Source organism: Babylonia areolata, chromosome 25 (genome assembly GCF_041734735.1).
Source record: "Babylonia areolata isolate BAREFJ2019XMU chromosome 25, ASM4173473v1, whole genome shotgun sequence".
Classification (NCBI taxonomy): Eukaryota; Metazoa; Mollusca; class Gastropoda; order Neogastropoda; family Buccinidae; genus Babylonia; species Babylonia areolata.
The window spans coordinates 20,412,706-20,423,970 of NC_134900.1; the positions used below are offsets into that span (position 1 = coordinate 20,412,706).

At 42.9% G+C, this 11,265-nt stretch overlaps 1 protein-coding gene across 1 annotated transcript in view; it reads right to left on the reverse strand.

The window, feature by feature from the left end:
- LOC143299560 (histamine H1 receptor-like) overlaps window positions 1-10,687 on the reverse strand; it is a 265,077-nt gene extending 254,390 nt beyond the window's left edge. The window contains 1 exon segment of the mRNA XM_076612846.1: window positions 10,346-10,687. Within this exon segment, the coding sequence (XP_076468961.1) occupies window positions 10,346-10,687 (342 nt within the window).
- Window positions 10,688-11,265: the final 578 nt, after the last annotated feature.

An 11,265-nucleotide genomic window follows, 5' to 3' on the forward strand; every position in this document is an offset into this window, starting at 1 on the left:
CATTATGAACAATAGGCTGCAAGAATGGATAACTCAGAATAACATTATTGGAGAATATCAAGCTGGATTTTTTTTTTTTTTTTTTAAGGCTATTCAACAATTAACCGCTTGTTTACTTTAATGGCTACAGTACAAAAACAGTTTGCAAATAATAGAAAATTACACGTTGCTTTTGTGGACTTCGAAAAGGCTTTCGATTTTATTTCTAGAAAACTTTCGTGGCCTGTATTGCCGAAATTATGGAGCGAGTGGTAAGTTGTATCATTGTGTGAAAAGTGTGTATAATGATGAGAAAGCAAGTGTCAGATTGTGTGAATTGTATTCGTGGCGTTAAGCAAGGGGATGTTTCTAGCCCTGTATTGTTTTCAGTTTTTGTTAACGAACTAGCTTTAGAAATTATGCAAAATGGTCAACACGGCGCTACTTTTGACTTAATTGAATTGTCTGTTCTACTTTTTGCTGATGATATGATTTTGCTGTCTGCAACAATAGTTTGTTTACAGCGACAACTGAACAGTTTATACATTGCAGCAAATAATTTGCAGTTAAAAGTAAATATTGATAAAACAAATATTGTTGTATTTCGTAAGGGAGGGTATTTGTATTTGTATTTCTTTTCTTTTTCTTTTTATCACAACTGATTTCTCTGTGTTAAATTCGGGCTGCTTTCCCCAGGGACAGTGAGTCGCTACACTACAGCGCTACCTTTTTTTGTATTTTTTCCTGCGTGCACTTTTATTTGTTTTTCCTATCGAGGTGGATTTTTCTACTGAATTTTGCCAGGAACAACCGTTTTGTTGCCGTGGGTTTTTTTACGTGCGCTAGGTGCATGCTGCACACAGGACCTCGGTTTATCGTCTCATCCGAATGACATGCGTCCAGACCACCACTCAAGGTCTAGTGGAGGGGGAGAAAATATCGGCGGCTGAGCCGTGATTCGAACCAGCGCGCTCAGATTCATAACGAAAGATGGTCATATGGAAGCGAAAGAATCACTGTCGTAAATGCATATAAGTATCTTGGGATTCATTTTTCAACAAGACTGAGTTTCACTTTTGCATGTCAAGACATTGCTAATGAAGCCAAAAAAAGGCACTTATAGGGATACTTCATACTTTGCATAAAGTAGATTGTGCTTCGTTTAGTGTATTTGTTAGATTATTTGATTCATAAGGTCAGCCAGTATTACATGATGGAGCAGAAATTTGGGGACTGGAAAATAGAATAGTAACAGAAAAAGTGCACTTGTTTACGATGAAACGTTTCCTTAATGTAGAACCCCGAACTCCAAATGATCTTGTGTATGGTGAGCTACGGAGATATCCGATTTATCTAGATTAATAATTTTATATTAAATGTATTAAATATTGGCTAAAACTGACACGAATAAATGGAAACAGATTTCCATTTAAAGCTTATAAGATGTTATATTGTTTAGATAATAATGGTAAGAAGACATGGGCAACGAATATTCGTCAGTGTTTGAATTCTTATGGTTTTGCATTTGTATGGGATAATCAGAGGGTTGAAGATACTGCAGGTTTCTTAAAGTGTTTCAGACAAAGTATTATTGATTGCATGTGGCAAGACTGTCATGATCATATAGAAACTGGTGATAGATTTGCACAGACATATACAATGTGCATTGACAAAATTTAGATTTGGTATTTCTAATACTGCTTCTCATAGTTTCAGGTGTAATGTTTTAAATGAACCTGTCTATACATGCCGTTTATGCAGTCTGGATAAGGAAGATTAACTGTATTTTTTGTTAGGTTGCCCTGCTTTGAGTGACCTCAGACAAAGACTGATTCAACCTAAATATAATAGAGATCCGTCTAATTTTAGGTTTAATTCACTCATGTCTTCAAGGCAGGAATGTACTCTGTATAACATAGCTATATATATACACGAAGCATTGAAGAGATTACGTACAGCTGCTTCGTGAATATTGTTAAATATTTGTGTTAACTATTTTTGGTTGATTTGAATTGTCGATTTACTGTGTCATTTTCTCATTATCATTTATAACTGAATCCCCCTTCAGTAAGGGACCCTGGCCTTATCCGAATAAAACATTCATTCGTTCGTTCTACCTGTTTTGTCTAAGCAAAACAAAAAAATAAAATAAAATAACTGCACAAAAATTGCTTTTGCAACGAATCATTTTCTGCCTCTCTCTCTCTCTCTCTCTCTCGCTGTCTGTCTCTGTCTGTCTGTCTGTCTGTCTGTCTGTCTGTCTCTCTCTCTCTCTCTCTCTCTCTCTCTCTCTCTCTCTCTCACCACCCACATGCAAGCTGGCTCTAGAGCTGCCAAGTATTGTGTTGATATTTTGAAAGAGGTAATCCTAGACCAAGTGTAAAAGTTACAAAAAATCTAACTCATGTTACATTTCCCGATTAAAACTTTCAACATCAGCCAAGCGCACAATATTCAGATAAAGAAAACAAGAAGAAAGCTGAGAAAGAACACTTTTTCCTCAAACTAAAAACAGATATATTGCCTTTCAAAAGGGCAAGTTAATCGAATATAACAATTCACTGACACGGGTTCCTCGTGATTCAACCTAAAGCCAGGCTGAGTGCAGTTTGAAGAAATAATGATAATAAAATCAGCAGATGATGTGTCCTTCGTGCGTGCATTCTTTATGAAGAGAAATCTAATCCCCAGTAAACAACGACTTTGTATTCATAACACACACAAATACACACACACGCGCGCGCGCGCGTGGACGCACGCACGCACACACACACACACACACACACACACTCACACACACACACACACACACACACACACACACACACGCACGCACATTATAAACCACTCTAATCCTATTCTATATTTTCCACCTCTCCCCCCGCTCCACACCTATCTCTCATCGCAAAATCACATGCACTCAAAGGTAAATCAGCAGCAACAATAACGACAAAAGGCATTTGATGTGAGGTGCCACTGCAACTTCTGCACTCTGCAGCCTTTTATCGTTGTTTCTCTTGTATCAAAAAGAAACGTAACTATCAAAATACAATGTCTTCAGAATCTGGGTTGTGTGAAAAGCCTATCTCTAAAAACCAGACTTGAATATTCTACCATGCTAACATGTATTGCTTTTATCAAGTTCCGAAGAAAAAATCTGCCAGAAGCGTGTTGACATTTTCTTCAGATAATGTAATCTCCAAAATATGAAGGAGACACATTCAAGTATTCCTATGAATCCCCTGAACAACTTTGCTGATCGGAGGTCTTCAAAAAGTGATGCTCTTTATCAAGATTCCTGTCGTTTTCATAATCCGAAAATCCCAGAAACGGTCGGTAAACTTTGGATAAAGGTTGACATGTTGAGAATACCACTGGTTAGCATGTCTAAACTTTGGCTGTCTGGAGAAGGGAGAAAGTGCTTTTTATGCCACATCGTGTCTCGTCATTTTCTTGTCAAGATAAAAACGCACACAAATACACATGCGCGCACGAACACAAACACACGCGTGCCGTTTCGACTAATTACGAAGTGTCCAGTCCAATTACTGTTATCAGTGTGATGATGACTGGGTACAAAACAGAAATCTCTTTGATCATTTACAATACTTAATCGACACTTTAAACATTGTTGAAACACACACACACACACACACACACACACACACACACACACACACGGAAAGACAGACACACCGACGTCTACATCGTGGTGACACAGGAAAAGAAACAGCTGAGTTTTCAATGAGGTGTCAAACACAGTTCCCCCCGGCATTCTGACAAAAGCCCAACACCTTTAGACCAGCAAAGTACGTGAGCAGCATCTTTTCACACACGGAAACACGTGGAAAAGGAAAGCAACATAATCAAAGATAAAGAGAAAGTAAAACATTTTTTTTCGAGACAACAAAAAGTATACCTGCAACAATACCCCCCCACCCACCCACCCACCCACCCTCACACACACACACACCCCAAAAAAAAAGAAAAGCTGAATACACTTCCGACATTTCTCTCTTATTTATCACACAGGTTGACAGATCCTCTGGCCACAGTAGAAATCCAGACTCACAGACAGAAACAGTGAGGCAGACTCACAGACAGACAAACGCAAACGAACAAAAGGACAGACAAAAATGCAGTCGGCCATTCCAGCCACACATGCACACGCAGACATACTCACATACGTGCATCCCCCCACCCCCACCCCCCTCTACCACCACATTCAGAAAGACACCGAAAGTAAGCGTGAGAGAAGCAGACAGACATTAAGAGAGAGAGAGGGGGGGGGAGACAGGGAGAGAGAGGGCGGTGGGGGGGAGAGAGAGAGGAGAGAGAGAGTGGGGAGAGAGGGAAATAGAGAAAGAGAGAGACTGGGAGGGAGAGGGGGGAAAGAACGAACGAACGAAATTGTTTTAATGAACTTTGGCCATGGACCACAATTCAAAGCCAGGGAACTGGGGGTGGGCATGGGAAGGGGTATTATAACACTTGAATAGATGACACAATATCATAATGTTCATGGACTTGACATTAATTCTACTTAATTAGGTCTGAGTATATGATTTCTCCTTTTGATCGCATGGAAAATAAATTTTGATACATGGTAAAATTTCTCTGCTTGTTGTTTGATCGGAGAAGTGAACTAAGAGACATGTTTAAACAGTCTTGAAGAAATTTTGTCCGTAAATCAATATATACAGAACAAACAAACAACAAATGGTATTCATCTTCTAGTTCACCTTGGCAAAAAGGACAATGTTTTAAAACATCATTTTCAGTGTACCTATTAACATTGTTATTTAAAGGAAGCACATTAAATCTGGCCTGAGACAACGCCACTCTGAAACAATATTCATCAGCATTTGTTATGTATTTTTCTTTTTCAAATATAACTTTGAATGATCTGTAGCATGAATATCTGTCTCTATCACTGATAGTACCCGACCATTCTTGAATGAAGATACCTATAAGTCTTTGCTTGAAAGTAATAAGAAATCCTTTCACATCACCAACACCTTGTTGCAACCACACAAAATTAAAACCTGTTGTACACAATATATTTCTCTAACTTGAGAAGCCCAACACTGTTTTCCATTTAAATCTAACCCAAGCAACATCTGATAAGCCATGTATGGCAGTCTATTTTGATCCATCTGTAGTATTCTCAACCAGTACCTTATAACATTTAAGAACGAGTTTACAAATAACGGATATCTACCAAGATCACCATAAACCACTTTGTTTGGCGTTTTCACTGGCACTCCCAAGAAGAATAAATTAATTTTTTCTACATTATCTACGTTGCGAACTGTGAATTTGCCAAAGTGTTTGCAATAAACCGTCTCTCTCGAAAACTTCAACTTATTAGAAACAAAGTACAGCACAGTTTCAAAGAACAGTTTCTTGTGATTCTTTTGAGCTATGCCACATCACCATGGGCCTATTTTGTTGTCCTCTGTCGCCGGGTTATCTCCCCTACCCCCTATTTGGCTACGACGCAAATTTAATTCTTTACAAATTCAAATTGGTCTTTTTATTGAAAAAAAAAATTATGTGCACTTTCCAAGTGTGAGCACATGTGTGTGTGTGTGTGTGTGTGTGCTATCGAGAAAGCTTTGGAAGAAGCCTCAAACGTGCTCAGCACACAGATCGCAGTAAATCCGATAACGCCATCTGTATTCCACTCTGAGTTTGACAACTTTGACCAACTGCTGAGTGTAGTCCACAGCCTGAGTTCCGTTCACACAGCACACGGCATCATGCTGCAAGAAGTTGAAGGGACTGACCATGGTGGAACGTACCACGTGATGCCATCCATTCCAAGAACCGGTGAGCAATCTCTGCATTTGACACAAGAGAATTTACCAGAGTGCTTCGTAACCCAGCGGAAATGCTCACCTTTTGCAATTAGACACTGGACAGTTGATGGAGGTGAAGATGCTTTCAAGAAAGTTCAAACCTCCAATGGATTCTTCTCCGGAAATACAGCAGCATGTCAGATCAGGAAATACCAGTGTGGGCTGGGTTCATTTCACAGTGTGGGCAGAACCCAGCAAAGAAGACAACACTGGACTACTACCTTGTGATCCATGACCACATCACCTGTACCAGACAGTCCAGGAGTGCTTGAGACTTGCAGAGGAGGCCACAAGAGAGGTTGGACAAGAGCACGTTATCACAACGTTTGATCTTGTGGTTTGTATGAAAGCCTACCCGATCGTCTGGAACCAACCTGACCGGTACAAGAAGCATATCATTCTGATCGATACGTTCTACCTTGCCTGTGCGTACCTCAAGATGCTTGGGAAAAAGCTGGATGGTTCTGGGTTCGGAGATATCCTTCTGGAGGCAGGCCTGATCTCTTCTGGTTCTCTGCAAGGGGTGCCGTCTGGCAAACATTATGAACGAGCATTGTTCTGCCATAAGACAATGCTTGAGAGTCTAGAACGCTCGATGCTGGAAAGATATCTTGAAATCAGAGATGGAGACACATCATTTCCGACACTGTCAGAAGACAGCACGATCAAACTCCAGACAGCCTCTTGTTTCTTCTCAAAAGAGACATTGACTGAGCTTCAGCAAGATGAAGCTATCGCCAGTTTCATGGCAGAGTACGAACGATTCAGAGACAGAATCAGAGAACTTTGGACCAACTGCACAATTTTGGTTGTCGTACATCGATCATGTATGGCTTGTCCTTGCGCTCCATGAGGCTGTCAAAATCAACGACTTCCTGCTCTACGCACACACGATGTCCCAAATGCCAGACCTCTTCTTCAGTTTCGATGGACAAAACTATGCACGCTACGTGACCTTCTTCTCAGTCTTCTTGGCAAACATTGACTTGTCACATCCTGGAGCCAAGGCGATGCTGCAGAGAGGTGCTTTCAGCGTGGCAAGGTCCTTCATTCCTGGCAATCGCTGTGCAGTGGACAAAACCATGGAAGAAACGTTCATGAAGCACGCCAAAAGCCGAGGAGGAGCTGGCGGAGGTCACGCTGGTCTCACGGGACTGCTGTCCAACCAGGAGGCCTACCACAGATTGGCCAGGACAACCCATGAGAGGTCAAAGTATCTTCATGCAACTCTCAACATGGCTGGCATGGCACAAAGTGGTGAGGTTGGCAGTAGACATTGTGATTTGCGTCCTTCTAAGATACTGAAGAGCGAAAGCAACGTCATGAGGACTCAGGATGCAATCAAAAGTTTCATCAACCCTTTCTGTCAGGAAGCCTCGGTCAAACTCATCGCCCTGTCATCTGGAGCATCTGTCCCAGCCAGCATTCAGCATGATGTGTTGAGAGCAGAAAAAACTGGTAAAGCCGCGAAGGAGGCGTTCATCACGCAGAGACTGATGGCAAATGACCATTTCTTTGAACCAGTCAAGCGGCTGAACCTCAGAACGATGACATCGATGAACAAAACCGTCCACATGAAGACTACCAAGAAGAAGATTGTGGAATACAAACAACAAGGGAACATTGCCTTTCAACTCCTTCTGAAGGCACAGGAAACAGGTGTTCAACTCGATCTGAAACAGTTGATGACATACCAACTTAATCCTGTACCTTACAGTGTTGCCACTGCTGACAATTTCCTTGCCAAGACCAACAAAGCAAAAGGGTTCAACTACCTCACCAAAGATATGGAAGATGCTGCTCTGCCTCCCCATGATGCAACGCTGGTTGTGATCGATGGTAATGCAGTGTTTCACTGCTTGCAACAGCTTCCTTCCAATTTCATGGAGATCAGCCAGAAGATATTTGACATGCTGCCAAAGGGAATGAACGCGGTGTTCAGTACAGACATGTACAAAACTTACTCAATCAAAGCAATGGAAAGGAAAAGGAGAGGCACTGGCGATAAGATCATCGTGAAAGGAGAAAGCACCAAGCGTCCTGCAGACTGAAAGAAGTTTCTGTCAAACGATGAAAATAAGAATCAGCTCACCCAAGTATTACTCGACGTTTGGAGCAAAGATGAGAATGCGCCAAAATTCAAGGACAGAAAAGTCATGCTGGTATGTGAGGGAGAAGCCTTCCTGCTGCAATCGGCAGATGAGCTGAAGACAACAAGGATGCCAATCGCAACGCTCAAATCCACACAAGAAGAGATGGATTCTAGAGTTGTCCTCTACTGTGCGTACGCTGAACGGAATGGCTACAGGTTCGTCCGCGTCAAGAGTCCCTACTCGGAAATGTTCTTCATTCTCCTGCACTTCGCTCTGCAGCTGAAGGATGTGGTGATTCTGTTCGACACAGGAATGGGGCACAAACAGCGGCTCATCAACGTCACTGACATCGCAAAAAGCATGCGGGCAACAGCACTGCACCGCCTCCCTGGCTCTTCATGCTCATACCAGCTGCAACAGAACAAGTGTGTTCAAGGGCATTGGGAAAATTAAACCCATCAAAGTTCTTCAGCACAGTCCAAGATTTGTGGAAACAATTGCCCGCCTTGGAGATACATGGGCCATCGCTGAAGAAGTCAAAGCCGATCTTGAGACCTTCACCTGTGTCGTGTACGGCAGACATCGTTTCACCAGTGTCAGTGACCTCCGACACTAGCTACTCAAGGAGAGATGTGGAGATGAGCCATTGAACGCAAACAACATTGACATGGCAAGCATGCCTCCATGCAAACAAACTCTTCAAGAGCACATCAAACGGAGCAACTATCAAGTTGCCATTTGGAAAAGGGTTCTCGAACCCACGTCTGATGTTCCAGCAGCAAGCAATGGACATGGATGGATCGACGTTGATGGCACCTTGGAACCAATGTAGTCCGCAGAAGACGTCATCCTGCCCGCAGATATGGTTGACTTCCTTGTGGACTTTCCAGACGACGACGAAGAAGAAGCTGTCATATCCTACATATCAGAAGAGTCGCTTTCTACTTGTGCCGAGGGAAGCGACTCAGAATAATGAGATAGGGGGTAGGGGAGATAAACCGGCGACAGAGGACAGCAGAATAGGTCCATGGTGATGTGGCATAGCTCAAAAGAATCACAAGAAACTGTTCTTTGAAATTGTGGTGTACTTTGTTTCTAATAAGTTGCACAGTTTTCGAGAGAGACGGTTTATTGCAAATACTTTGGCAAATTCACAGTTCGCAACGTGTGACAGACGGTGGGTACACACGTAGCTTCACTGTGGTCACCTAATTGCATATATTGTCGTTCTGATTATTGCATATCGTGCAGAAGGCATCACTGTCAACAAAAACGTAAAGAAAATTCTCGTAGCTCAAATAACAAAGACACAAGTGATCACCAAACTCATGGAATGTTTTGGAGCGACGAAAAGCAGCCGCGGCACCTGAAAATTTAATGGGTACCCTTCAAAATTAAGCCAGAAGGGACAGTGAGACCCAAGATTTTTTTATTTTAACATGATTTTTCGTGATCTATACACTCTAAAGCACCAAAAAAATACATGTGACAAATTTATTGGGGGGAGGGGGGTGAAAGGTAGACCATTTCTCCTCACCGAGTATTATCTTTGGTGTGAATATATACCCTAAATAACAGTATTCATTTACTACTTCTATTTCTTCATCTTCAAAAAAAAACACTTCTCATGCCTACCTAAAAACCCGCCTTTTCTGAACACCATTATTTTTGTCTTCTGCACATTAATTTTCAACTTCATCACCTGACAACATGATTTAAGAATATTCAATTGATTTTGAAGTCCTATTGGAGTTGTTGATAATAAAGCAATATCATCGGCAAAAAGCAGTATGAACAGTTCCATGCTACCTGGTATCAACTGAACCCCATGTCTACCTGACACAGACATATATTCAACAATTTGATTGATGAATGGGAGAGAGAGAGGTAGAGAGAGAGAGAGGGAGGGAGAAAGAGGGGAGGGAGAGAGAAAGAGAAGAGAATGAACTTTGTTTTTACTGAGGATATAATGGGGTTAGCACATATCGCTTGTTTTCATTCTGCCTTCATAAAAGAGAACATATTATAACAAATAAATAGCATAACATTATATGGTAAATTAGAGAGAGAGAGAGATTGACGTACGTGCCAGCACACAAACACACACAATAAGGCATGCGAACGCACACGCGCGCGCGCGTACACACACACTCTCTCTCTCTTACACACGCATACTCACACACACACACTCTCTCTCTCTCTCTCTCTCTCTCAAAGACACACACAACACAGCACAAAACAATGCAAAACACAAACACGCAAACATATGCACACACGTGCGCGCACACACACCCTACACCCAAACACAACACAAGACAACAACAATAACAAACGTCAACCCAACACAACCCAATCCAACACAAGACAACAAAAAACCGAACACTTACAAACAGACCCCAACACACAACTCACCGACTGCAGCCGTTTCTCGGTGCGCACAGCATGCAGCACCATGATGTTGCCCAGAGTGGTCAGCAGACACAGCAGGGTCAGCACCACGCCCAGCGGTATTTCCCTCCACAGTTCGCCCCCCTCCCCCTCCTCCCCCTGCCCCTCTGACTGCCCCGCCCACCCCGCCTCGCTCGTCACCTCGCCGTTGGCCCACCACCAGCCGTTGGAGCCGTTCGTCCAGGACAGGTTCCAGTTGAAGATCTCGAAGACGTCATGGTCTGTGGGGTACTCCACGGTGGTCAGGGCGTGGCTGGAGAGCAGGATGGTTCTGGCGGTGGGTGACGGTTTGACGACGGCTTCCATTGGTTGGTGGCCCGTGGGGGAACGTTTCCGGGCGTTAAGGAACCTGTTGTGTGCGTGGTGACATGAGGCTTTGTATGACGTGTGAGGTAAGGGCGCCAGATGGCCACACAGAATCTTCGCCTCACTGCTCTGAATGTGCGGTCTCAAGCAGACTGGGAATGGTTGCAGTCAAACGAAGACCATAACTTCAAACCCGTGTCACCCGAGTGACGTGTGCTGTGAAGTCAGGGACTGGCCACCAGCCAAGTCAGGCATGAACTGACACCCCAGCACCTGGCTCGCACACTGAACCGTATTTAGGTGGCGCCCTCTCACGGGCTAGAACTCCGATCAAACGTCAAGTTACAGGTGTGGGTTTCGTTCAATCTCTCAGTTTTATCACAGAAATCTCAGGGAAACTGATGATAACGTTATGAAGGAAACGGGTGACGACGTTCAGAAGGGAGTCTCACAACGATATGTGTCGTTATTTATGGAATGGAGATGATGTGAAAGACCAAAACTAATGAAGTCATTAGATTCAGAAGTTGTCTCCGTGCATTACAGGTGAAGTTTTGTTGTTGTTGTTTTTACATGAA